Source organism: Oncorhynchus mykiss, chromosome 6, assembly GCF_013265735.2.
Source record: "Oncorhynchus mykiss isolate Arlee chromosome 6, USDA_OmykA_1.1, whole genome shotgun sequence".
NCBI classification, from domain to species: Eukaryota; Metazoa; Chordata; class Actinopteri; order Salmoniformes; family Salmonidae; genus Oncorhynchus; species Oncorhynchus mykiss.
Window position 1 is genome coordinate 57,776,011 of NC_048570.1, and position 25,205 is coordinate 57,801,215.

Here is a 25,205-nt window from a genome sequence, read left to right on the forward strand (position 1 = left end):
GTAATATTTCCATTAATTATCCAGCATTGAATCATTAGAACTTATTTTGGTCAACATTTAAAAAGGCATTCTGGTCAATGTTTAAAGATAAACAAAGATGAACACAGTTGATTACCTCCTCCATCCTGTATGACCCGATAACATACACATAGTCCCCAGGACGCCCAACCATTCTGTGGACATACAGATTGAAAAAAAGTTCATGTTCATTGGCCACCATCCTTATGAGGCGTAAATCACACTACAAAACAAGTGATTAATCACAAAATCAGGTTTCATGGTGAAAGTGTATCTATGGTCGAATATCTGTTAAGATGTTTGAGTTGTGGAGAAGCTTATTAGTCAAATAGAGTAGAGGAGAGTTCAACCTGCCCCTGAAGAAGGCGAGGTAGACGATGGGGGAGAATGCATTGGCAAACTTCAGAACAAAGGTCTTGATTATCAGCCTCTCTTCAAAACTCTTGTCAGTCTTGGGCACCTCTGAGAATAAAAACACAATGAGTTTATATCACTTGACTGATGAAGAACTGAAGAGGTTTCAGTGGTCAAGGGGGTTATCATCCAGAGCTGTAGCTTTTGTTGACAACACCAAAAAGTAGTTAAAAATGTAGTTTTAAAAAACGTGGTAAATACATTGGACACAGGTAGCACTCCCAGATAGACTGTAGGGTCTAATACAGGGAGAGCTTTGCTAATATGGTACAGTTGTGAGATCACAGCATCCTTTTCATATTTGAGCGACTAACCAAGAAGAGTGAGCCAGCGAGCTACGGCACCGTAGACCTCATCCATGATGATGATAATCACCAGGTTGATGACAGCAGCGGTGCCCTTGACAGTTGCCCGGATGTTGGAGCGAGCCGTGGGATTGGAGCTCATGTGTAAGGCAGCCCTGATGGAGATTCTGTACAGGATGACCCCGAACACTACAGCAAAGGTCACACCAATCTGCAGAGGAACGAGAGAAGAAAACCTTTGACTTCATGAGCTGTTTAAGGCCAGGCACCACGCCCTAATAAAAAGGTATATCTATTTTTTTTATCTTGATCGTATCACAAATCAACTTTTACCAGTTGAATGTAAACACAAATTAAATACTTTTTGTATTAAAATGTTTCTGAAATATGCAAATTGGGATATCTCTAAGTAAACATGCACATATTAGCATACCATGCAAATTAATTTTTCTGGACACTGGGTGAAGTCAACCTAAATATTTTTGTTTCCTTTTGTCAGGACACTCCAGGACCGGACTTGTCCACAGCTGCTTTCAAAATACTTTGTATCCCTCATTTACTCAAGTGATTCCATTATTTTGGCAGTTACCTATAGGCCTAATTGTGTGTGTGTGTGTGTGTCCAAAAGATCTGCATTGCTTTCAACTGCTAGACTAATGATCAAGAGCACTCACTTTAACTTAGCTAAAGTTTCCCGGCCTAATTGTGTCACCAAATATACAAATGAAGATTCAGTGAAAACAAAAAATCAGACATTGATTGATCAAGACGAGTTCCTGTGCTTGTCTCAATGGTGCTGAAATGACCATCTAGTTGACCACACACGGCAATTGCTTTCCGTTTTACTATAACGCTTGGACGACTTTGGGAAAATTCACGTAACCCCCGGCTCTACGAACTAAGCGATGCATTCAGTTCACCTTAAAACAACAACCAAAATGTAACACAGTCGCAGCAGCGCAAAAGCCTTGGGGCTAACCCAAAATCATTCAAGGCTAAATCCCTGAAAGCCTGATCCTAGTGACGTCCCTGGATCTAATACCACAGACAAACATGCTGTGTGGGCCCTGGGCACATCAACTTACCATAAAAAGCATTATGAAAAGTCCCATCATATATGCTGGTGCACGGTCTGTACATGTCAGTTTCACTTTTGTATCCTGAAACAGAGTAATTAACACACAACCGGGTGAGAAATAGGAGCAAACCTAAACAACTACCTGACAGCAATGTGTCCTCAGCCGTGATTGCTTAATGCTGACAGCCATTTCCAAACAAGTCAGAGCGACTCTCGCCCCGAGCGGACTGATGCCGATCCAGCCAAGCACACATAATCTGAGCTCCTGGACACGAAACTGTGCAGTCAAACCGCATCTCAACGTGTCTAAAAAAAAAAAAAAATAATACAAAAATAAATAAGAGGGTCAGCGACTTCAGACCGTGGTTCCAGATGAGCAAGGGAATGGAATGACCCCTTCGTGGTCTGATGAGAAAGGAGCTGACATGCACGAGCTGCAGTTCAGAGGAAGCCAGACATAAACAACCACCCTGGCATGTGTTGACATCCAACATGTGCTAACTATTGTTGTGCAGCAATAAACAGACACAGTGAAGGTTGTTCAGCTTACTATAGACTGCAGAGCATCTAAGACTAATAAAATAGCTGATAGGAGCACCTGAGGGTGGTGTTATGGGTTGTGGACAACCTCCAGGATACATTATATTTTAGAGCCTAGGAGAAGACGAGACGTGCATATGTGGAGACAGTGGCAGTAGAATTGAATATATAGGAGTCCAACTTTAGATTGGCATTCATCGGTGACATTGAATACAATTCTGGACTGTGACTACGTCGATAACTTTACAACGGTGGAGTTCACGAGAGAACAAAAAGTGGGAGGCGACAAACGCCATGTGTTACGTAACAGTGCCTTTACTCATAGCGCATATGTGTTCGCGAATAGGAAATGTCGCCCAGAGACAAGAGAGAGGGGAGAAGCAGTATGTGGTGCTTCCATTAGGTCCCAGTCCCCATCTCGGACACCATAAGTCAAGAGCACCAGCGCAACAGACACTTGATGCAGCAAAATAACAGAGAGAGAAACACTGAACACCATAAATAATCTTCAACAATTAATTTATTCTATGCATGGATGCATACATAGAATGAAATAAATAATGCAATAATATTTATGGTGTGTTGTTTGACAGCCCACCAAGAGGCACATGAGTGATAGGGAAAAGGCCTACCTTGGGAGACATATCCTGTTTCTTCAGGGTCTTCTGCATGACTTGGATCTCATACTCAGCCCTATGGTGGTCCTAGAGGGGACAGATGCACATTAATATACACGCTCGTCCAGCGGTATCACCTTAGCGGTATCACCTTAGCGGTATCAACACATTTTTACTCAAAACGGAGGAACTAACAGGTCAAATGGCGTTTTTACCAGTTGTCAAGAACATAGCAACACCCACACAAAAAAAAAAACTTGGTCATCTGCTAAGTGTTTCAGCTCAGTGCGGTGGGGTACACCACCAACATTTCTAGCATACAGGAGGAAATGTGTGACAGAACAATGTTAGGAGTACAGTATCTGTAAGAGGGGATGCAGGCTTTCAAAAATGAGTTTGGCATTCATGCATTTGGAAATGTTTACTTCACCCTCATTTTGATAAGGACACCCTACTAGAATACCTTTACGGGTTCTATTCATTATCTTGCCAGTCTACTTAAGAACCTTAGCCCATCTACCGGTAAACATAAACAGTCATTGCAGTCATTTGATATTAAACAGAAACAAGCCCATAACTGTGCGAGCAGACAGAAACGGAGAAGGCTAAGCAAGTGTCTTTTAACCATCTCTGACATGCAAAGAGCCGAGGGAGAACCGGGGCAGGCAGTCACGAAGCACAGTTTACCAGACACCCTGGTGGTAAGGCAGGTATGAGGGGAAACAACTGTCAACACTGCTAACATCAGTAGGTGCTGCCTAGTGACTCAACTTTCTTTTTTTTTTAAAGGACAGGGGATATTAAGAAGCACCTTAGTGAGAGAGCGAGACAAAAAGAGAGATAACAGATATTCCTTCCATATCTAGACAAAAAGACACCTTCTTTACACTGCCTCTTCTTTATATTTAAAAAGGGGTGGGGCTAAAACGTGGTACATTACATTCCGTCTCAAGACCTAGTCGTTGTTGCGGTATTGTCTTGATCTTATCTCATATTTCTTGTGTTTTTATTTGTTATTTCATATCACTACACTGTTGGGAAAGAGCTCACAACTAAGCATGCCACTGTACTGTTATTCATCCGTTGTATCCTGTGGATGTGGTGAATAAACTTTGAAACTTGAAATGATGGCCAGATCGCCACTAGGCTACTCCCACCCCTCAAAGTGGCAAATAAGGGACTGTTTGAAAGGGGGTCATGTAAACAATGCCTTATTTTAGATTTTTTTTTACAAGTAACATACCATGAATTCTGTCTGACATAGATAAGAATGTCAGAGTGAGGGAGAGTGATATAAACCTTGTCGGGGGAAGTTGGTTAGTATTGAGTAACAGCAGCTGTAGAGAAAGCTGCAAGAAAATTAAGTTAATAAATAAAATCAATTTCAAACCTTGTGTGCCTGCGTCAGGAACCACCATAATATAAAACATAAAAAACATGATTAAGAAAAAACATGATTAAATAATATCTCATTGTATTAGACGTGCATGTCCAAATTGGCCAAACAGGTCCAAAACAAAGGCATAGGCTCACCTCTTCCTCTTCAAAGCCAGTCAAATCCCAGATGTAATTGAGTCTCATTTGCCTTCTCTTCCAGTGCTCCATGAACATGGTAGCTGGGAAACAAAACACAACCCATCCTTAAAATCAGTCCCTCCAGGATTTTGCGATCAAAATTAGTTTTTGCAAAATCAACACTAGCCAGCATATTGTGCATAGTCTCGAAAACCAGACACTAGGCAACAGTGACCAGGGTCTGGCTTCAACGATGGACTCTTTTGGCATAGAGGAACTACATCTCTGCCTACATCACTACTCTATCCAGGGTGGGTTCTATTCAGACAGAATATTCAACCAACATATCACGAGGCAGACATGCCAGGACGTCGCGATTCAAACCAAAAGTTTGAAGGCAAAACCTTTGCAGTGGTTTTAGAAAGGTAATTGATGTAAAACTAGCCACTTGTGAAATGCACTCATTAAAAATAACCTCTGATCTCCATCTTGCTAGCTACTATTTTGTATGTTATTAAAGTGTACTGACGGACGTCGGCAATGTTGAAGTTCCTCTATGCCGGAGTATTCAACCTTTTCTTGTCCAGGGATCCCCTCCCAGGCAAACCGGAGGCCCAGGGACCCCCACAATACGTTAGCAAAAAAATAAAAATAATAATAATAATAATAATAATAATAATAATATGGCAAGGAGTAAAAAAAAAATCAATATATTAAAATGTATAGATTTGGTAGATAGTTATTCATTATTTTGATCTCCCAACATAATTGGAAGAGAAAGTGTAAACTAACATAGCCCATAAGCTAGAAAGGTAACTCAGAACTCCTAAGAGCAGCTGTTGAGACAAAGGTTAGCCATGGTTGGCAACAATGTATATCCAAGTCAAGAAAGCTTACCAGCAGCCACACTGTAGTCTATTCACAGATGATTTTTTAAAGTCTGTCAGATACTCCAGTTAGTGTAATTGGATCCAATGAGTGTTATTTGCTCAACATTAGGAGTTGAGAAATAAAGTTGACAACATTAGATATAAGATATTGTCCTATTTTCGACTATAGGTATGTAATTCAAAATTCCTTTATTCAGTTGGTGCTAGCAATACATTTGGAAAAAATGCGGATCCCTGCAGTACCCCCACGGACCCCTGGTTGAATGCCCCTGCTCTGCCAAAAGAGTCCAACATTGAAATCAGACCCTAGGTCTAGTTACTGCCTAAGGTTTGGTTTTCAAAACTATTATGCAAGGGCTTGCAAATTTGACCAATTACTGCACTATTACCACTTAAAACATTCAACTCATTGCAGTAATGTGTCATTAAAACTGACCGATCACCGCATAACAAAGGGGACTTACAATTTCAAACAATCACGGCACATTTACCGCATAATATGGCTCAATCAAGCCACATGTCAAACTTTTTCCCTCAGCGTATGTGACAAATTGGACAAAATCATAGCATTTTTCAATGAACAGTATCAGAATTGCCACAATATTTTTTATAGCCACCCCTGCTTAATGACTACAGTATGAAAAAGAACTAGGGACCAGGGTTTATACTTTATAAATATAGTCAAAAAGATCAACATCTCTGAAACTCAAACAGGTCACGATCTTATCTCCTCCAAATATAGGAACCTACAATCCAAACCATTATCATTATTTTAACTCAAAAGGACTGTCTTCTAATGGCAACTGACACTGGTCTCCTGTGGCTCCTGCACTTCCTGGTCTCATAGACTAGACATAGTAAATGGAAATCCGGGACACTCAAATTAGTATGACATGTTATGTTTGGTATGGTTACATAAGACAGATGGTTATTTAAGTCATAAACAAAAGTAGGGTGACTCTGAGACCAGGTTGCTCTACAGGCCTGGTCCTGTGGTCTGTAGCAGATGGCATTGTTTTATTGGCAGAAGATGAGGGAGAGAACACGGGAGGGACGGCTCACCCCAGAGGGCCATGAAGATGGAGAAGAAGACGGTGGCCGGGTTGTCAAAAAGATGGCTGGCCCTGGCCGTGCCGCATGCGGTCTTCAGCTTCCAGTAGCTGCAAGCGCGGTCACACAGTGGGCACATGGTGATGTTGTTTCTCGGATCACAAATCTCCATGCTGCGTGTGGGAGAAGAACGTTAGTGGAAAGCCTCAGTAAAAAGAGGTCTAACCAGAATGGTCAGCATAAACTAAATTACCAGCTTGAGAGGCTATAGAGTCCAAAAGAACCCAGGAATGAAAGAATGTAAAAAAAAAAAAAAAAAGACTAAACGTTGCAGGCGCCAGTTCCCGCAAAAGGTTGGTATTTATCAAATGTTGAACTTGACGGGAAAGTGTGGGTATCTCCGCAAATCTCGTACGCACAACTTCTAGTGGTTGATCAACTGTATTGCAAGCAAACGCTGTCATTTTGGGAAATGGAGGTGGTTGATGAACAGTAATTCTAGTAGGCTAATAAAAACATAGGTCTAGTGACAAAACGGATGCATTTGCCATTGGTAAGAAGATGGCATAGCAGCATTTATTTACTGATACACAACAAATATTAGGCTACCATTCCATCGCTCATTTAATAGCCAACCATGCTCGAAAGTAAATAGACCGGTAGCCTATGACAGTATGGGTAGGCTACAGTATTGCTGTGCAATAAGGAGCGCAACATAATGGCCTGTTTAAATCTCAGAGTCGATACCAAGGTAGGAGACAGAAACACAATCATGTACTGATGAACAAAACATTGAACGGCAATTCGTATTTTGATTAGAAGTGTTGGCTGTAGGCAGCATTTACTTTTAAACTGTTCAATAGACAATCAATCTTGTAGATTGTGCGGCCAGTGTTTGGCACCAGGTATAGGCAGCATGAATTATTTTTGTTTAAAAAAAAGAAACTACTTCAAAAACATTCTGCCCACACCTTTACAGAAATGTGATCAACTTTGCCATTGCTCTCTCTTTTATAAACTGTCATGGTCCAGATTCAACATCTCCAAATCATACAGCAAATTAGGGTGTTTTTTTACCACCATAAAAGGTGAATAGAGGGCGTTTTCTAGGCGGGGTTGTAACGCTCGTTAACGAGCGCAGAAATACAAGTATGGGTCTGAATTATCAATGAAAACGTGTATATGTCGCATGCAACAGTTTGTTGAGCACGCAAATCCTAGAATGTCCACAGACATCTAGTGAGAAATGTGTGCATGGTTGACATACGAGGCCGCTGGAGAGCTACCGTACTGCAGGTTTAGCCCGAATCTAGCTCACCTGATTCTAATAGTTTGCTGGTTGATTAAGCTGAATCAGGTTTGTTACAACTGGGGTTGGAGCAAAAACCTACAGGAGGATACGTGATCAGAAAGTGGGTCTGCCGCCCAATCGTTCTGCTCTAGGTAGACTGTGTGGTGACAAGGTCCACAGGAGCATTGGTTTATGGCCAAGGTGACATACTGTCCTAACTGGCAGAGTCTCTTCACTCAGACCAACAGACTGTTAGAAGGCGCTACACAGGTAGGGTCGCTTAAAGATACATACAGTGCCTTGCAAAAGTATTCGGCCCCCTTGAACTTTGCGACCTTTTGCCACATTTCAGGCTTCAAACATAAAGATATAAAACTGTATTTTTTTTGTGAAGAATCAATAACAAGTGGGACACAATCATGAAGTTGAACGACATTTATTGGATATTTCAAACTTTTTTAACAAATCAAAAACTGAAAAATTGGGCGTGCAAAATTATTCAGCCCCCTTAAGTTAATACTTTGTAGCGCCACCTTTTGCTGCGATTACAGCTGTAAGTCGCTTGGGGTATGTCTCTATCAGTTTTGCACATCGAGAGACTGAAATTTTTTCCCATTCCTCCTTGCAAAACAGCTCGAGCTCAGTGAGGTTGGATGGAGAGCATTTGTGAACAGCAGTTTTCAGTTCTTTCCACAGATTCTTGATTGGATTCAGGTCTGGACTTTGACTTGGCCATTCTAACACCTGGATATGTTTACTTTTGAACCATTCCATTGTAGATTTTGCTTTATGTTTTGGATCATTGTCTTGTTGGAAGACAAATCTCCGTCCCAGTCTCAGGTCTTTTGCAGACTCCATCAGGTTTTCTTCCAGAATGGTCCTGTATTTGGCTCCATCCATCTTCCCATCAATTTTAACCATCTTCCCTGTCCCTGATGAAGAAAAGCAGGCCTAAACCATGATGCTGCCACCACCATGTTTGACAGTGGGGATGGTGTGTTCAGGGTGTTGCTTTCACGCCAAACATAACATTTTGCATTGTTGCCAAAAAGTTCAATTTTGGTTTCATCTGACCAGAGCACCTTCTTCCACATGTTTGGTGTGTCTCCCAGGTGGCTTGTGGCAAACTTTAAACAACACTTTTTATGGATATCTTTAAGAAATGGCTTTCTTCTTGCCACTCTTCCATAAAGGCCAGATTTGTGCAATATACGACTGATTGTTGTCCTATGGACAGAGTCTCCCACCTCAGCTGTAGATCTCTGCAGTTCATCCAGAGTGATCATGGGCCTCTTGGCTGCATCTCTGATCAGTCTTCTCCTTGTATGAGCTGAAAGTTTAGAGGGACGGCCAGGTCTTGGTAGATTTGCAGTGGTCTGATACTCCTTCCATTTCAATATTATCACTTGCACAGTGCTCCTTGGGATGTTTAAAGCTTGGGAAATCTTTTTGTATCCAAATCCGGCTTTAAACTTCTTCACAACAGTATCTCGGACCTGCCTGGTGTGTTCCTTGTTCTTCATGATGCTCTCTGCGCTTTTAACGGACCTCTCAGACTATCACAGTGCAGGTGCATTTATACGGAGACTTGATTACACACAGGTGGATTGTATTTATCATCATTAGTCATTTAGGTCAACATTGGATCATTCAGAGATCCTCACTGAACTTCTGGAGAGAGTTTGCTGCACTGAAAGTAAAGTGGCTGAATAATTTTGCACGCCCAAATTTTTCAGTTTTTGATTTGTTAAAAAAGTTTGAAATATCCAATAAATGTCGTTCCACTTCATGATTGTGTCCCACTTGTTGTTGATTCTTCACAAAAAAATACAGTTTTATATCTTTATGTTTGAAGCCTGAAATGTGGCAAAAGGTCGCAAAGTTCAAGGGGGCCGAATACTTTCGCAAGGCACTGTACAAGGGAGAGAGAAAACCCACCAAGAACGCACAGACTCAAAATGAAAAGCAAATAACAAATCACAGCATGTCTGTACAGTAATGTGTTCAGCATCTCTTGGGTTATTGATAAACCATCACTTGTTCTTCCATGCCGTTAGAAATCGAACCATGCAAGTGTAGTTGTGGATTTAACTGTAGTTGTGGGTGTAGTTGTAAGATGCCATTGTACCTGGGAATGTCATTGTCCACAGTGGCACAACCGTACAGGAACACTATGACCCCCACTATGGCAGCAGGGATCAGCATCTGGGTGTAAACCCCCAGCCAGGCAAAGTACAGGCCAATCTTCTCCCCAAAGTACTTCCTGCAGGAGAGGAAGGAAAGCAGCACGGAGTACATACGTCAGGAATCAGTTCAGATATGGTGATTGACTCAAGCCAAGACAATGATATAATACTTTGTCTTTTTGATTGCTACAATACAGTATAGCATATAGTCTCTGCATTATCAGAGTTTAGAGCAGGATTCTCTCACCTGATTAACCCAATTGGTTGGTACTTGTAGAAGACACTGTAACTTGCCCATTCTTCATACAAGATCTGATGAGACAATAACGGGTAAAACAACATCTTAAATTAAACAATACTTAGAGGCAAAACCATGATGGAAGACTACATTTAATATATCTTCTTATCTTAATTCTCATTATAGAGTCTCATAATAGAACAGAGGAAAAGTCAGTTTGGCCTCATAAATGATTGAAATCCATCATGCAAATTATTCATTTAAACAATGCTGACAGGAAAAGGTAAGTCCCATTACAAAGCCCTTATGAAATATTGCATAGCCCGTTACTAGTCACAGCTACGCTGTGATCTCAATTGTAACGATGTGCGCTGAGAGTCGGGAAGCAAGTTCAGAGACTGAGTGTTTTAATAAAATAAACGGGACATAATACAAAAACAAGAAGCACAGACATGAAACAGAAACAATGACGCCTGGGGAAGGAACCAAAGGGAGTGACATGTATAGGGAAGGTATTCAGGGAAGTGATGGAGTCCAGGTGAGTCTGATGACACGCAGGTGCGCATAACGATGGTGACAGGTGTGCGCCATAACGAGCAGCCTGGTGACCTAGAGGCCGGAGAGGGAGCACACGTGACATCACAATGCTATATTTGCTGCCTGAGTTTTGCCAAAGAAATCAGTGCCATTAAGGCCCAGGGGTCGGTTGCATAAAACCCCTTAAGTTTATTTTTCCCTGATCTTTTCCCTTAAAGTTTCCTTAACTTGAATCAGGTGCAGAACACATTTTAAGGTGAATTCCCCCTTAAATTAAGTAAACAAGTTAAAGGTGCCTATGAAGCCCCTTAACTGCTTCCTTCAGTGTGGATATCAATGTAAACAGCATTTGTGAAGGTGAATGTTGCATTTATCTGCCCTGGTTACAATAGGAGAACATCAACCTGCTAAGCTACCTAGCTAAACAATGGAATATGCACAATCCATAGCTATACAGCTAGTAGAAACGAATAGAAACAATTTGAGAAAGAAGTTACTACAAGAAACGTGGTTCATTATCTTCTGAAGCAATTTGGCTATCCTGTCTTGATTGTAGAAGTTCTATTTTGCTAGCTCACAAAATAAATGTCAGCTCTTTGATGATATGTTCAGTTAGTGAATCAGCCCGTCTCCATGGTAACCAGATACTATTTCTGCAGTACATACCTTCAAACTACCACAAAACCCCCTTAACCTGTTAAACTCTGACCCCCTCTGGTGGCATTTTCTAAATTATGCATAATCTTGTATACTACCCTCATTACGTAGAAAGGTAAGAACTGTGGGATTCCGATAAAGGTGTCAGAAATAATGTTACTGGGCCTCCCTAGGGGACCCGGGTTCGATCCCGGGCTGTCACAAACGGTCGTGATCGGAAGCCCCATAGGGAGGCACACAATTGGCCCAGTGTCGTCCGGGTTAGGGGAGGGTGTGACCGGGGGGGCTTTACTTGGCTCATCATGCTCTAGCGACTCCTTGAGGCGGGCCGGGAGCCTGACCTCGGTCGCCAGTTGAACAGTGTTTCCTCTGACACATTGGTGCAGCTGGCTTCCGGGTTAAGTGGGTGGGTGTTAAGAAGCTCAGTTTGGCGGGAGGACGCATGACTCGACCTTCGCCTCACAAGCCCGTTGGGTGAGTTACAGCGATGAGACAAAATCGGGGAGAGAAAAGGGGGTAATTTAAAAAAAAAAGAATCATAATAATGACTACTACAAAGCCCGAGATACTAGCTAGCTAACAAGACTACCTAGGTAGCTCACCACCTCACAAGACTAGCCAAGTTATCTGCGTTGTTGCTTGCATGCGATTGGCTGTGGTCTTTGGGGTGGCACTCGGCCTGGGAGACAGGGCTGCTTGTCAGGCATCATTCAGGGCTTAAATACCCCAGAACTCAGAAGCTCAGAAGCTCTTAGGTCAAGGTAAGGAACATTTAGCTTGCTAACGTTCTAACTTATAAACTGATCATGAGCGCCAAACACAAACGAAAGCATGATGTTAGCATGAAATGTACCATCCCTTAGTGTAGCAATCAATAAAAACATATGCGCCGATCCACTGTGGATTCTGCCGCCCAGCCATACTGACAATCTATCATCATTACGTCCACTCCTATTTATAGAGTTTCTCGTGATCTCGACAAAACAACTTTTGTTATGTCGCGATCATGGTGTGGCGAAATCTGCTCGGAGCCTTCACCGTGCGCTGCCACTTTAAGAGCGCATGAGCAGTAAGGAAGGAGGAAATAAAGAGAGCTCGTTCAGCTCTTTGGGGAGGGGCTCTTTGGTGGCGCGACAGTTTGATTGTGTGTGCTGCAGTTTTGTTTGTTTTCAGCGTGTGTAGTTTATAGAGTGTTTAACTCAATCATCGGTGTAATCGCTCTAGGTCGTGGTTGTTTTCGTTTGGGACCGCGTCCGTTATGGATCGCATGGATTAGTAGCAACATTGTTGCGAAGCTTTAACATACAAACCAACAAACCATCGGACAGTCAGACAGTACACCTGCACGCCTGAAGACCACAGCTAAGATCTCTCTTGTTCTCTTTCTCTTTTTCTCTTCCCTCTATCGTTCCAGTGCTTTACCCTGCAACAGACTCTCTATTTTTCCAATGCACTTCCCATTGAAGTTCATTAGAGCTGGACTATTATTGCCCTGCCAGAAGTATGTGGACATTTTAGTTAAAAGGGAGGTTGCTTGCAAGTTGTGTATTATGTGAACTGTATTGAGGTGTACTAATGACATGTGGCCGAGAAGACTGTGGACATTTTTAAGGCCTTTGTTGTGTCGATGAACACCCCCCACATTCATCCACTAGAAAATAATACAGATTATTGCAAATCCTATGTTGATGACTGGGTTCGTTCTTGTATGAAGTTGCTGTTGCTCTGTTGAATTGCTCTGCCATTATTAGTATTAGTATTATTGTATGAGGTATTCTTGTTTGGGTTACCCCTGTGCTGTGATGTGGGTTTTATATGGTGTGTATTCTTTTTTCTCTCCACTGGCTATCTGGTAAACAGGCTACCCTCTAGGCAGTCTCTTCTGCTGATGTGTGTGGGTCTGGTAGTGGTACTCTCTCTATTCTACTCTTTTTTTCCTTTCGGCATGGTTAATACCTGCCTGGTGCCCGAACAAAATCTTTCTTTACCCCTCTCTAATAAATACCGCTACAATGGGATAAATAAGTTGTGATCTCGATAACGAGGGAATTATTTTTATTCATATGTCCTCTCTGGACTTTCGTACTTAAGGGAAACACTTAAGATGTTTTATGCAACTGGGCCCAGGATCAGCATGTAGGGACAGGGTGCTGTGGTCTGTGTCGTCTGACAGATCAAGGTCATCCTCGAGCATCAAACGTTATTTAGATTACACTTAGATTGCCCCTCGGTCGTTCCTAGAGTGTATCTGCATTAAACAATATAAGTGAATTTCACTGTTGGTCTCATGTTGCACTCCTCTGCCTGTCATACATGAGGTTTCACTAATGAAGTGCCATCACTGTCAGGCAGGGAAATGGGCACCCAGGGGTCATGCCATCAGAGCCTCACAAATATTTTTTTTTTTACTGAACAGTAGTCCCAATGGCACAGCACCAAACAGAGCTTCGGTAGGTTACTATCCTCCAGCCAAATGGCCCCGTCTGTTCCCAAACAGAGCTCCCACTTTGCAAGACAAATTAGTGATGCTTGTGACTCATCATAGACCAGTCTAGCGTAACAGAACACACGACTGGAAAAACAACAAACCATGGAACAACTCATAACGACATAGCCTCTGAAATGTAATCATGCCGTCATCTCAAGGACATAAGTCATTTCTGTGACAGAGCACTCAATTTGCTCTGTGCACGGACTACACCAGATGGGGGGGGGGGGGGAAATACCACTGCCATATCGCAGCTTGGGAATTGAGTATTTCTCTGAGGCTTTAGATTTTCTTTGCTCTGGGCTTAAATCGCTTAGATTCGACCAGACTCGTTGTCGTACAATGCTTGAGGATGGTGAAAAGGGATTAAGCCTGTTGCCGTGGTGACACTTTCAATACATACAGTATAATTATTATCTAAGCCAAAGGGGGCTTTTCCTCTCCAACGTTGCTGACGGCTTGTGTTTAGAAAGCGTTTTGAATTCTGTGCTTTAACCTTTTCGATATGCTCCGACGCCAGCGACAAGACTTTCCTGTCCTTTCCTGGTTTATGATAATCGCTAACAGCGACACAAATAATGGATGTGTTTGTGGTTTCATTGATTGCTTATTGACCAATGATTTGCTCGCCTCACCTTTCTGTCATTGGCCTCCGCCCCCATGCCGTCAACATCCCCCTGCAAGGCAAGTAATGACAGAATTATATCTGGTCAGAGTGCCTGGCTTCGCATGGGTATTGATATGTGTGGTAATATACTCACATCGTGAAGAGGGTACGCAGCAGTGTAAACACCGTTGCCAAGGAGACTGGTGATTCCTGTAAACGTCATTTTCAAGAGATCAAATTTACTATCAAGCAGAAGGCACACAATAGCAATCATGTTCTACCACAGCATACTACATGTAGTGCAGTCTAGAAAGATAAGACAGATGTCATTTACACCCCTAAAGGATCCAAATTAATTGTAATATCCCTAAGAGATAGGGGACATGGCTTGGCTTACCCATAGTGTATTTGGCTTTCGTGCATCTTGTACGTTTCAACACTTCATATACCTAAATGGGTAAAAAAAAAAAACATGAAAATAAATACAAAAATACTTCTGCAATGTATGAAGATGATCTCCGGTGAGAATCCCATCCAAATAGGGCAGAAACCGTGTCTTGTGCCATGAATTTGTTAAGAAATGGACCTCAGCTCCTGGCCATTAATGAACAACTCTAAATGCATTGATGGACAAGTTGTTTTCAAACTTCACAGCAATCTTCCAAAAGTCATTTTAGCTCAGTAGTGATGTTTCTGTTGAGCAGTAAAGTTCTACACCATCTCCACTGCGAGCAACATACGCTGACTGAGAAAGAATCCAATGAAAAGTAAATTACATTAGCAAAATCATACATTTACTTGTGGTGCGAAGGGCTTTTCATTGACTTGCCCATCATTCCAGCAGATCTATAGTACTTACTATTGAGGCCCTGGTTTTGCTGTCGAAGAAAGACGCTCTGTCTGAGAGATCAAACCTGTTAATACAGAGGAGCCTTCTGTCAGCGGTTTATTTAACAGAGCCATGTACTCAACCAGGAGAAAGAATGTTAGTTTTCTAGGTACGTGGAGAGGAATGTTTGTGTGTGTGTGTGGCCAAGATGTCACACACATTGTCATTATTTAGACCAAACATACAATACAGGGTGGCTACAGGGATAATACTGGTTGCAACATGTCTTGGTAGCTAGTGTTAGTCAGACGCCTGGCCTACACAGTGTTCATTGAGAGTCAGGAGCTCAAAATAGCCTGTAACCTCTATGCCCACTCTCTTGAATAAAACCGAGCTTGTTGACTAGCCTCACTCAAAACACATTCAAATATTGTGCTTTTTACAATACATAATATTCTAACATCCAAACGCAGATTAACTATTCCCAGAAAATCAGAGGATAAATCTCGGATTAAAAATAATATTGAATAGCAGTGTGGATGTCTTCCAAACAACATCTCGGTTCAGATTTCGTTTCTGTTGATTTTGTATCCGTTGGTTTTGTGCCTGGTGATTTTGTGCCTGTTGATTGCACCTCTAAATTATTACTGTCAAGGCACAGTGGGGCCATTAGCCATGTCAAAAATGACAAAGAGCTCATGACTGGTGAAGACTGCGGGGGTAGAAGAACCATTTCAATTCCATTTATTTCAGCTCAGCCAGATCACATTATGGGGAAATGCACCTACTGAGATGAATAATTACAGGTAGCAGCCTGTATCATTCATACATAATCACATCTTCTACACATAAAGCATCCAGCTCACTAATTAAAATATTTTAACATTAAAACCACTGGGCCTTGTGGGAAGCTAAATGAGCAGTCATTTTTACTGCAACACTAACAGTGTAATTAATATATTTCATATATGCGATCGCCAAAAATTACAATTAGATTGTGCTTATGAAGGTCTAACGTAACAGAATACTCTTTATTTTATTTCAAATAACAATTGCTTTTTCATTAGATTATGTTACTATAGGCTATACCGTATGTAAAGAAAATTATAAAATAAAAACACAAATGTAAGTGTTCAATCAATTTTATTAGTGGAGTGCCTTTGTTACAGCTATGAAACAGAAAGCATACAGTATGTCCATTGAACACGCTAACAGCTTTTTTTTTATAAATGACCCCCCCCCCCAAAAAAAAAAATAAAATAATAACCCAACCACCAAGAAGCGCAGTCAGCAAAACGCGCAGTCAGCAAGACGTGCAGTCTAATGATGAAAACATCAGTAGCCTAAACATCATTATAAGCCCAAATGTGCTTAATAAATAGTGAAAATCAGCACATAAGCAATAATGGCATTATAAGAAGTGTCGATATGACAGCAGCGAAAAATAGTCCATTATTTATACGTTGGATACCATGTCAAATGTGTTTGCTACTTCGTTAGCAAAATCTGAAGTGATCCCGTGACATGTTTTATCCAAATAAAAGTATCCCATACAAGTCTGACCAGAAGCTCTCCATATACACGCTCTGTCCACCGACTGCTCCATGGACATACAGGATTAAAATGAACGCTTTCGGCTCAACAGACAGATCCCAGGCAGTGTCTCCTTACCCCGTAATGACATTTTCAGTTGATCATCGTCATGTAGCAAATGTCATCGGCTTGTTCTATCTAAATGGTGCCATTCTTTCCGCTCTCCTGTCTCACTGTTACATTTGGTAATAGAAGGGGGGGGGGGACGACCTACGCAGTGCCCACCATTCTGGCTTTGTTTGCTCTTAACTCTAGAAGGCGTCGGTTATTCAGGCTGAGGCTCAGAATCAGAACAGTAATCATCAGAGATGTCATGATTCATTTCTTCCCGCCATCCGAGTTGTTTTCAATCGGATCTTGCAGCGTCGCTAACGCAACATGTGCATCCATTCATCTTGGTCGTCTTGCCATTGTAAATTACGCACGCTCTCACTGTGTGCCCCCCCCCTATTATTATTATTATTATTATTATTATTATTATTATTATTATTATTATTATTATTATTATTATTATATATTTTTTAAATGGCATGTCCTCATGGCTATAACTCCAGTTCTGTTTGTCCTATTGAGATTCTAACAACGGCAGTGTGTTATATATACTTATTTAGGAATAAGTCAAGGACTGAGGTGGCAAAACTTTAAAAATGGCAGAGTAATAATTGTTTTAAACTCATGAGCAGTCAGAATGACTGCTTTAGCGGTTATAGTGTTAAAAACGCCACAACCAGTACTGTAATAATTTCAATAGCTATACTCTTGCATTGTACCCATGTCTTGAATTGCAAATACATTTCTTTCCTATCGCATTACAAACATTTCAGGCCGCTTTGAATTTCTCACATGCATGGTACTGGAAGTAGACCCATTAACCTTTTGAGCTCTGCATCCTTGATCCCTTGTCAGAACGTGCTTAATGTTCAATGATGAGCCTAAACCCCTAAACCCCTAAACCCCTGAACCCATGCCACAGGTCTCAGTGCTACTACTATACTCACAGGTGCTGCTTTTCCCGGGAGAATGGGTGGGAAAGATGCTTCACATTTTGGGGTCTATTTGGCTCCACTTTAGGATGAAGTGGCGCAGTCACTTTGTGGATGAACAGATTGATCCTCTCCACCACATTACTTCCCTGTTTGACCTCGTACACCTGAAGGGAAAGGGAAAACAGGAAGAAGACATGTTGAGAAATTAGTATCTGCAGGGACTTCGCTGTCCTGACTTTAAGGGGAAGCTTGTTCCACCATTGGGGTGCTAAGAGAGAGAAGAGCTTCAACTGGGCTGAGCGGGTATTGCCCTCCCATAGAAACTAACCAGTGATCCATCTAAAGGCAAGCCATACCTTTTTGGTGGGCATCTTGAGCTTCATGAATTCTGCCTCCCGACAGAGCACATTCCAGGGAGCATGGATCTTCAGGAAGCCAATTCCTGGGATTTTGTTCTGGAAAACAGAGAATGTGATGTTGAATAAAATCAGGCAAAAGGTTTTCATGGATATTTTATGTGTGTTGAAATATGTTTCCCCAGTTTTATCTGCGTGATATATGCATACCTAGAATAAAGCTACCGCCACGTCACTAAGGGACTACAGTAAGTCTTTCCAAGGTAAAGCACAGAAATGCTACTGTGGCATTGCAACTGAAAAGAAGTCGCAATGCTACAATAGCAAGGATTGACGTTGGTTAGTGTCAGCCAAAGGCTGTGTCCACTTGAATAGAAAACAAATGTTGGATAGTCGAATATATACCGGACAAAAGTTCTCTCTCCACAATCTCCTCTATAAAAAAAACAACAATGGTTGTTGTTGTCAGCCCACTTCAGGATCCTGGCCCTGTCTGTTGAGAACACCGTGTCAAACTACACTTTCCACAGCAATATCAAGCAGAAAAGATCCTGCCAATTCTATTTTGGGGCTCTGGTTCGATTATCCACAAACAACCCTCATTCATGGACAAAGTAAGTTAATAAAAGAAAACAAGGAGGGTTGAATAAACTATGTTCAACAAAGCATAAGGATGTAGTCAACAAGTATGAAATCATTTTGAATTTGCCTTAATATCACTCAAAACAAAAAACTTCTCCCTTGTGAGCAACACTCACTAAATGGTAAGAGACCTCTTCATTCATGCAATGGGAAACCAACTCCCACAGAACCACATGCCTCCAACCATTTTTCTGCGAAATGTCGCGTAACAGACATTACGAAACACATATCAACGATAAAAGATAGAACAGTAAACACATGTCAAATCTTTTCTTACGTGGTTTCAGTGGTGGTCTGCAAAATGGAGTGGTTAGGACCTAGGCCATGGATTTTAAATACCAAATATGTTTTACGCTGGAAACGTATTTCAATCTGAATGGGACACACAATGTATCTTGTGTCTTGATCAATGCAATGATTTATGATGACTGAATAATGATTAATGGGTCAATAGCCACTCTCTAGGGTGTACAGTATGTAATTAACTATGACAATAGGCCTCTTTTTGCTTGTAAGGCTGAAAATAATTACTCCCATTTTAGATAAAATCTATTGCTCATTATGGTGGCAAAATTGCAAGATTATGTTATAATACTTGTATTGCATCAAATGGTTGTTTTATGCAACAGAATAGAGTATTCTTAACAATTGTGTGTGTGTTGGGCCTCTGGGAGATAACACTGACAGGAGATTTACCATGTTGTTTGGATGATAAAACCTAAAGAGCATTCCAGAGCATGAGTTAATGTTTCTGTTCTATACAGTACCAGGGAGCGATGGCTCCAGTTTGGAGTCGGAGGGCCAGACACGGGTCTTTACAATGAATTCTGTTGACACAGCAGATACTGTCTGCTATGTATTATAGGTATCTTTCATACAAATCTTAACCTTGTGACCCATTCTATATATCTGCTGTTCGTCATGTAGGTTGAAAGGGGTGTATCTTGGCTATAAAAGACCTTTGTACTTTTGTCTCGGGGCTCTCAACGAATCATCAAAGACGTCGATTCGTCAACCAGCCATCGCTATTGCAAAGCTCTCACTAATAAAGATTCAGTTTAAGTATAACTCTAACTTGTGTAATAAGTTTGTCTCTCCTCATTTGATACAGAAATTAACAGAATTAATTAACAGAAATTAACAGTACAGAAATTAACCACCACATTTGGCAACGAGGATGGGATGTGAATCTTCACTTGGTGACCGCTCCTAATGACATGGGTAAATCGTGCACGAGGGATCCCTCAAATTTGGGATCTCAGGGAGACCACACTACAGGAATGAAGCAGATGGACCCCACTGTTGATCTGATACTACATCTCGAACATATTTTTTTTTTTTTAAGAAAAAAAAAAAAGAGGTGAGCGAACAGCATGCAAAGTTGAGTTTTTAAGAAAAGCCTCTGTTACGTAGGCCCTGAGTGTGTATTCCTGTGTGAGGGGGGCACCTTGCAGGTGTAAACAGGGCAGAGTCAGTGGAAGATGATCTGAGAGTTCGTCGACTCAAAGACACCTATCATTGGTCAGTTGCGGGCGACCTAGTAATGTGAACCTGTACTTGTTTTAAACCTGTAATTATTTTAAACCTGTACCCCATTTTATAAGTATTGAAAGATGTAAATGTATGAGTTGCATTATCCTAGGAACTATTCTTGCAGGTTAAAATATTGTTGAAAAATAACTAATTGATTAGGTATGTTTGAGAATAGCATTGTGTGACTGTGATACGAGAGTTGTGTGAATGTGGAAATTAGTCTTAATCTGATGCTTGGATAGTAACATATGCTTAATCAGATTATTGAAATGTTGAATTTAAGCTTTGATATAACGTTATCTTGGGGCTCTGTTCCTTCACTGCCCATCATAGAATATCACGGGGTGGTATTGAGAGTGATGATATTTTAGAAAGCAGAGGAAGGTCTATAGTTCCTGAGAGGCTTGATTTTTGCCGTGGTCTCTGGGAGGTTAGAGAACCGTTGAGGATCCCATGGTCATTGTCCGGGAAACAAAAGTAGATTTTTGGGGTTCTGCTTCGTAGCTGTGGAAAGTCCTTGAAAAAGCAAATGGAATGGTTGTCCTGAGTACCTACGAATTTCTTACGTTTTATATGGATTCTGTGAATGTATGAAAATATGATAAATTGTATGTGTGTATAAAAGATTACTAGAGATTTAATAAAGTAATACTGGGAACATAATTAGATACGATTTAAACCACCCATTCGTAGACGTACTGTACATATGTTTTGAGTTGGTATCTTTAATGGATCATTTGATAAAGATGAGGTTTAAGCATTATTAAACTGTCTAAAAAGTCTGGGCAATTGTCTAAAAACTGATTGGAGTATGTCCACTTTTGGTTAACTTACCCTAATGATGTAAGTAATAAACGCTTATTGGATTTTCTCCATCTGGGTACAACATTTGAAATAAAACTGCCCTTAAGGCCTGAAAATTTGTTTTATTTTTTTTCTTCCCAGTATGAGGAGTTGCTGGATTTATTGAATAAACTTTTTTCCATAAAGTTAGAGCGATTTAAGATGGAATCTCGACCTAATTTATAACGTCGTACGAAGCCTAGGGTATCCATCAAACTAATTATCATTGCGTGATTATTGTGATGTAGTAAAGTAATTGAAATATGTTGCATGAGAAAACATAATCTAGTTTTATTAAAAAGTGCAAGATCTGTTTCCTAGTCAATGAATGTCAATTTAACTCTGACTGCTAATCTATTCACTTGGCATGTGAGAATCATCGCCGGAGAAACGCGTGGACCTTTAATTAAAGGTTATTTTCTGGGAATTTAGTCGTTAGTATGTGCCTGATTTTATGACTACAGACAATTATAAATTGGGTTATTTGCGGGGTTTCAATAGCATCGTCATTTCATAGCATTGGGTATATGGTATTGACTCAAATCTGGGTTTCTGATTGTAATTCAACTATTGGTATGTTTTGCCTGGAAAGATACGGTTGCTAGTGTTTGTTTAAGATATATACTGAACGTTTTAACAGCTTGCTTAGTTCAAATTGAAAGACAAATTCATTCAACATAAATAGCGAGGCGATTTCAATGTAATAGGTTGTCTGTTTCCTAAATGGTCTGCTGGAATAACATATTGAGAATGGAGTCGTATTTAAATAACTGAATCAAAGAAGAGACAGTTACCTAAATCTAATGAATTCTAATAATAGCGGATAGGTAATTGCGATAGAGTTGTGCCCACCGAAATGTGTTTTTTATTCTAATGGATCGACTGATGTATTTTATACATTTGGCGCATTACATGTTATTTTTAAAGTCTTGGACATTTCATAAGTGTGAAGCCGAAAGAGAAGAGAAAGTTGTAAAGTTTGTTTTTAATCTTACGATAGAGGTAAGGCAGAACGTTGTTTGAGAATGGGTTATATTTTTTTCCTACTGGTAAGAATAGGAGAGTTGGTTGTGCTCGCTGGGCTATATTGGGCTGTAAGGGATTCAGGTCTGAATAGTTGAATCGGAAACGTTTTGTGACAGTTTCTGATTATTGTTGCTTGGTTTTATAGTTTAGGTAACACCAGTTACTAACACTAACATTATAATCGGTTTCCATTACGAAGAACAATGTTAGGTCATTAAAGTGGATTGCCGTTTGAGTTTGACTTTATATTTACAGGGACAGTGCACATTAATCACAGTTGTGTGTATCTAATGGCAGGGTATTCCAGACATGGGAAGCTCTCACAGAGTAAGCAGATTGACTAAAGGTGCTTTTCCTTAAGGGAACTATACAGTCACCTCTCGTGGCGGACCTTGTGGATCTGCTGCCATGAGGTTTGGGTTTTCTGTTTAACAAAAGTACTGAGTGCAGGGGGAGCCTGGCCATTTAGAATCTTGAATACAAGACATGCGTCAGTGTACTGCACAAGATTTTTCCAACTCAGGAGCTCATGCTTTCTGAGAATGTAACAGTGATGATAGCTATTGGTCTTCCTCTCAAGCACTTTGAAAGCCTGTTTGCAGACAGACTGAATGGGTTTTAATGTTGTAGAGCAAGCTTGGGCCCAACTAGTCAAGTATAATGTTAAGTTGGGGAGTATCATAGATTTTAAGTACAGTTTTGTTACCTCTGTAGTCAAACAATTTCATATGTTTTGGAAATTAGCTCGGTTGAATTTGATTATTTGAGTTACCTTTTTCATTTTCTTTTTAAAAGAGAGGTTGGAATCAAGTATGATGCCAAGGTACTTAAAATCGGATACCACCTGGAGCTTTTCCCCTGACACAAACATCTGACTCAGTGGCATCAGTTGTCCTCTTTGTGAGGAACATGCAGACTGTTTTTTTTTTTGTTTTTTTTTTTTACATTTTAGATTTGTTAAACAACAGGTTTGTTTTTACTAAATGTATGCAACAGTTTGAAATGATTAGATTACTGGAAAGGGGTTATTGTTTATTGTAGGTGTCAATTTCACTTAATGAAACACTGTATTATCTGATCTGGTTTGAGTAGGATTCCTCCTTCCGGGACTGATGGACGTCATCCAAAGTACGTAGGTTAAAGGAGACATAGGAGAACACGTCTCAAACAACATTTTATTAAATGCCTGGAATTAAATATCACCGATTCCTTACGCTGAGAAAAGTACTACGTTTGCAACATATATATATATTTTTTTACATTTACAGGGGTAACAGGAACAATCTAAGGAGAAACAGCTATCACATATTTGTTGGACATTGGTCTAGTAACGATACCAGGATAATTGTATCTAAGGGCAGCGCATGCTAAATGAAGCACATCACAACTGAGGAAGTTTGAAACTAATGATTAATGATTTGAGGGAGTACAGTGGACTTATCATTATTATCAGGTTTTGTTTGTAGTTAAAACTTTTGGCTAAGTCTCTCCTCATTTGATAGTACAGAAATGAGCCACCACAAAATGCTGTCCTTTCTTATCAGATATATATTTGGTAAAAGCTGATCATTTGATACAGATCAATAACGTGACGAATGCAGGTCTATTATAGATTTGAAAAATCATAATGGATCACAGTAAACACTCAACGCCTTGTTCCAGTATTGAAAAAGATACATGATACAATCGCTACATGAAAAATAGATGGACAAAGGTCAACCAGTAAGGAGGAATGGAGAATTAAGTCGTGTTCAATAGAACAACCTGACCTCAAAGACAACATCGGAACATTGATTGCCAAGATGTGAAAGAATGCAGCTACAAGCTAGCATTTAGGCTAAATGCACCAACACACCAGGGCTTGAATATTACCCCAGAGTCTACTACAGAATAGTTTGATCAACATTTTTGTATCAGTTAGGTTAAGGGAGTCTAATTGCTAGGTTATTCCAAAAATACCTCTTGAGATGTTCTACTGTTGAGGTATTCCAACGTGTGGGGAAAACACACAGTCCAAGGCCACTAACTCACCCCCTCGTCCTTCTCTAGCTCCAGTCCCACCTCTCGAAGGTTATCCTCAAACTCAGTCTGGCGGAAGCGCTTGTCATCCTCATGGTAGTCAAGGCGATGCTTGTGGGCTGCAATCTCAGGGTCTTCTTTGGATGGTGGCGTGCCCCCACTTCTCATCGTGCTCAGACTGCGGCGCAGGCTCCTGAGGATGCGGTAATCTGCAAACCGGGATGTCTTGCGGCGAACACTCTGGGGTTTCTGGACATGATATGTGAGAACATAGTCCACCCGCCGCTGGCCATCCTGGAATGTAGGCCCCTGCTTTGGGCCTGAGGCTGCCTCATCTGACTTGAGGGAGTTCAATGGCTGAGAAGAGAGAGAAAGGGGGATTGTAGTTTTAAATGGAGACATGTTGGCAGATCACGAGGAGAAGGCATGTGTATTCTAGCCTGTGAGAGTTGTGTCGTATGAACATTTGTTTATCTTTTCAAATTGCAAAAGCTTAAGCCCTGTGGATAGTAAAATCGCCCCTCTCCACCATGATAAATCAGTGCATTCAACCCCATCTCTGCTACTGCCTTCTTCAAGGAGGGGGGATTTAAATCATTCTGTACAGATTAAAATTATGCCCCGCAAAAGATGACAAAATAATCTTTGCACCCTTCAACACATTACGTTAGACTTTCTCATAATACTTCATGTCCTAATCCAACTCATAAGGACATACTGTCCCGGAAGACCAATGACCAAATCAATTAAACGCTATTTGACAGTACCACTCATAGAGGAAGATATGGTAACAAAGTGACTCTGGTGTTTATCTTCGCCTGTGACCTAAAAACGTTTTTGCTCCATTATCCTTAAATACATGATTTGCTGTAGTGTGAAATGGGACTTGGCAGCAAATTGAAGTAAGGCTTTAAGTTAAATGTTGTTTAAAAAAAAATATATATATA

At 40.7% G+C, this 25,205-nt stretch overlaps 1 protein-coding gene across 6 annotated transcripts in view; it reads right to left on the reverse strand.

Annotated features, from left to right (window-relative positions):
- The window catches only part of ano1a (anoctamin 1, calcium activated chloride channel a), a 45,290-nt gene that overhangs the window by 12,399 nt on the left and 7,686 nt on the right, over window positions 1-25,205 (reverse strand). For 5 of the 6 annotated variants that reach the window (XM_036980579.1, XM_036980578.1, XM_021607007.2 and 2 more), the window contains exons 3-19: window positions 24,271-24,615; window positions 18,196-18,294; window positions 17,852-18,003; window positions 15,291-15,345; window positions 14,829-14,880; window positions 14,586-14,641; window positions 14,460-14,501; window positions 10,152-10,216; window positions 9,847-9,981; window positions 6,440-6,600; window positions 4,506-4,588; window positions 4,363-4,371; window positions 2,988-3,059; window positions 1,823-1,897; window positions 747-948; window positions 369-480; window positions 116-173 (exon numbers count right to left, since the gene is read on the reverse strand). In XM_036980579.1, the coding sequence (XP_036836474.1) occupies window positions 116-173; window positions 369-480; window positions 747-948; window positions 1,823-1,897; window positions 2,988-3,059; window positions 4,363-4,371; window positions 4,506-4,588; window positions 6,440-6,600; window positions 9,847-9,981; window positions 10,152-10,216; window positions 14,460-14,501; window positions 14,586-14,641; window positions 14,829-14,880; window positions 15,291-15,345; window positions 17,852-18,003; window positions 18,196-18,294; window positions 24,271-24,615 (1,773 nt within the window). The remainder of the gene's footprint in view (window positions 1-115; window positions 174-368; window positions 481-746; window positions 949-1,822; window positions 1,898-2,987; window positions 3,060-4,362; window positions 4,372-4,505; window positions 4,589-6,439; window positions 6,601-9,846; window positions 9,982-10,151; window positions 10,217-14,459; window positions 14,502-14,585; window positions 14,642-14,828; window positions 14,881-15,290; window positions 15,346-17,851; window positions 18,004-18,195; window positions 18,295-24,270; window positions 24,616-25,205) is intronic. The other variant, XM_021607006.2, reaches the window with a different exon arrangement.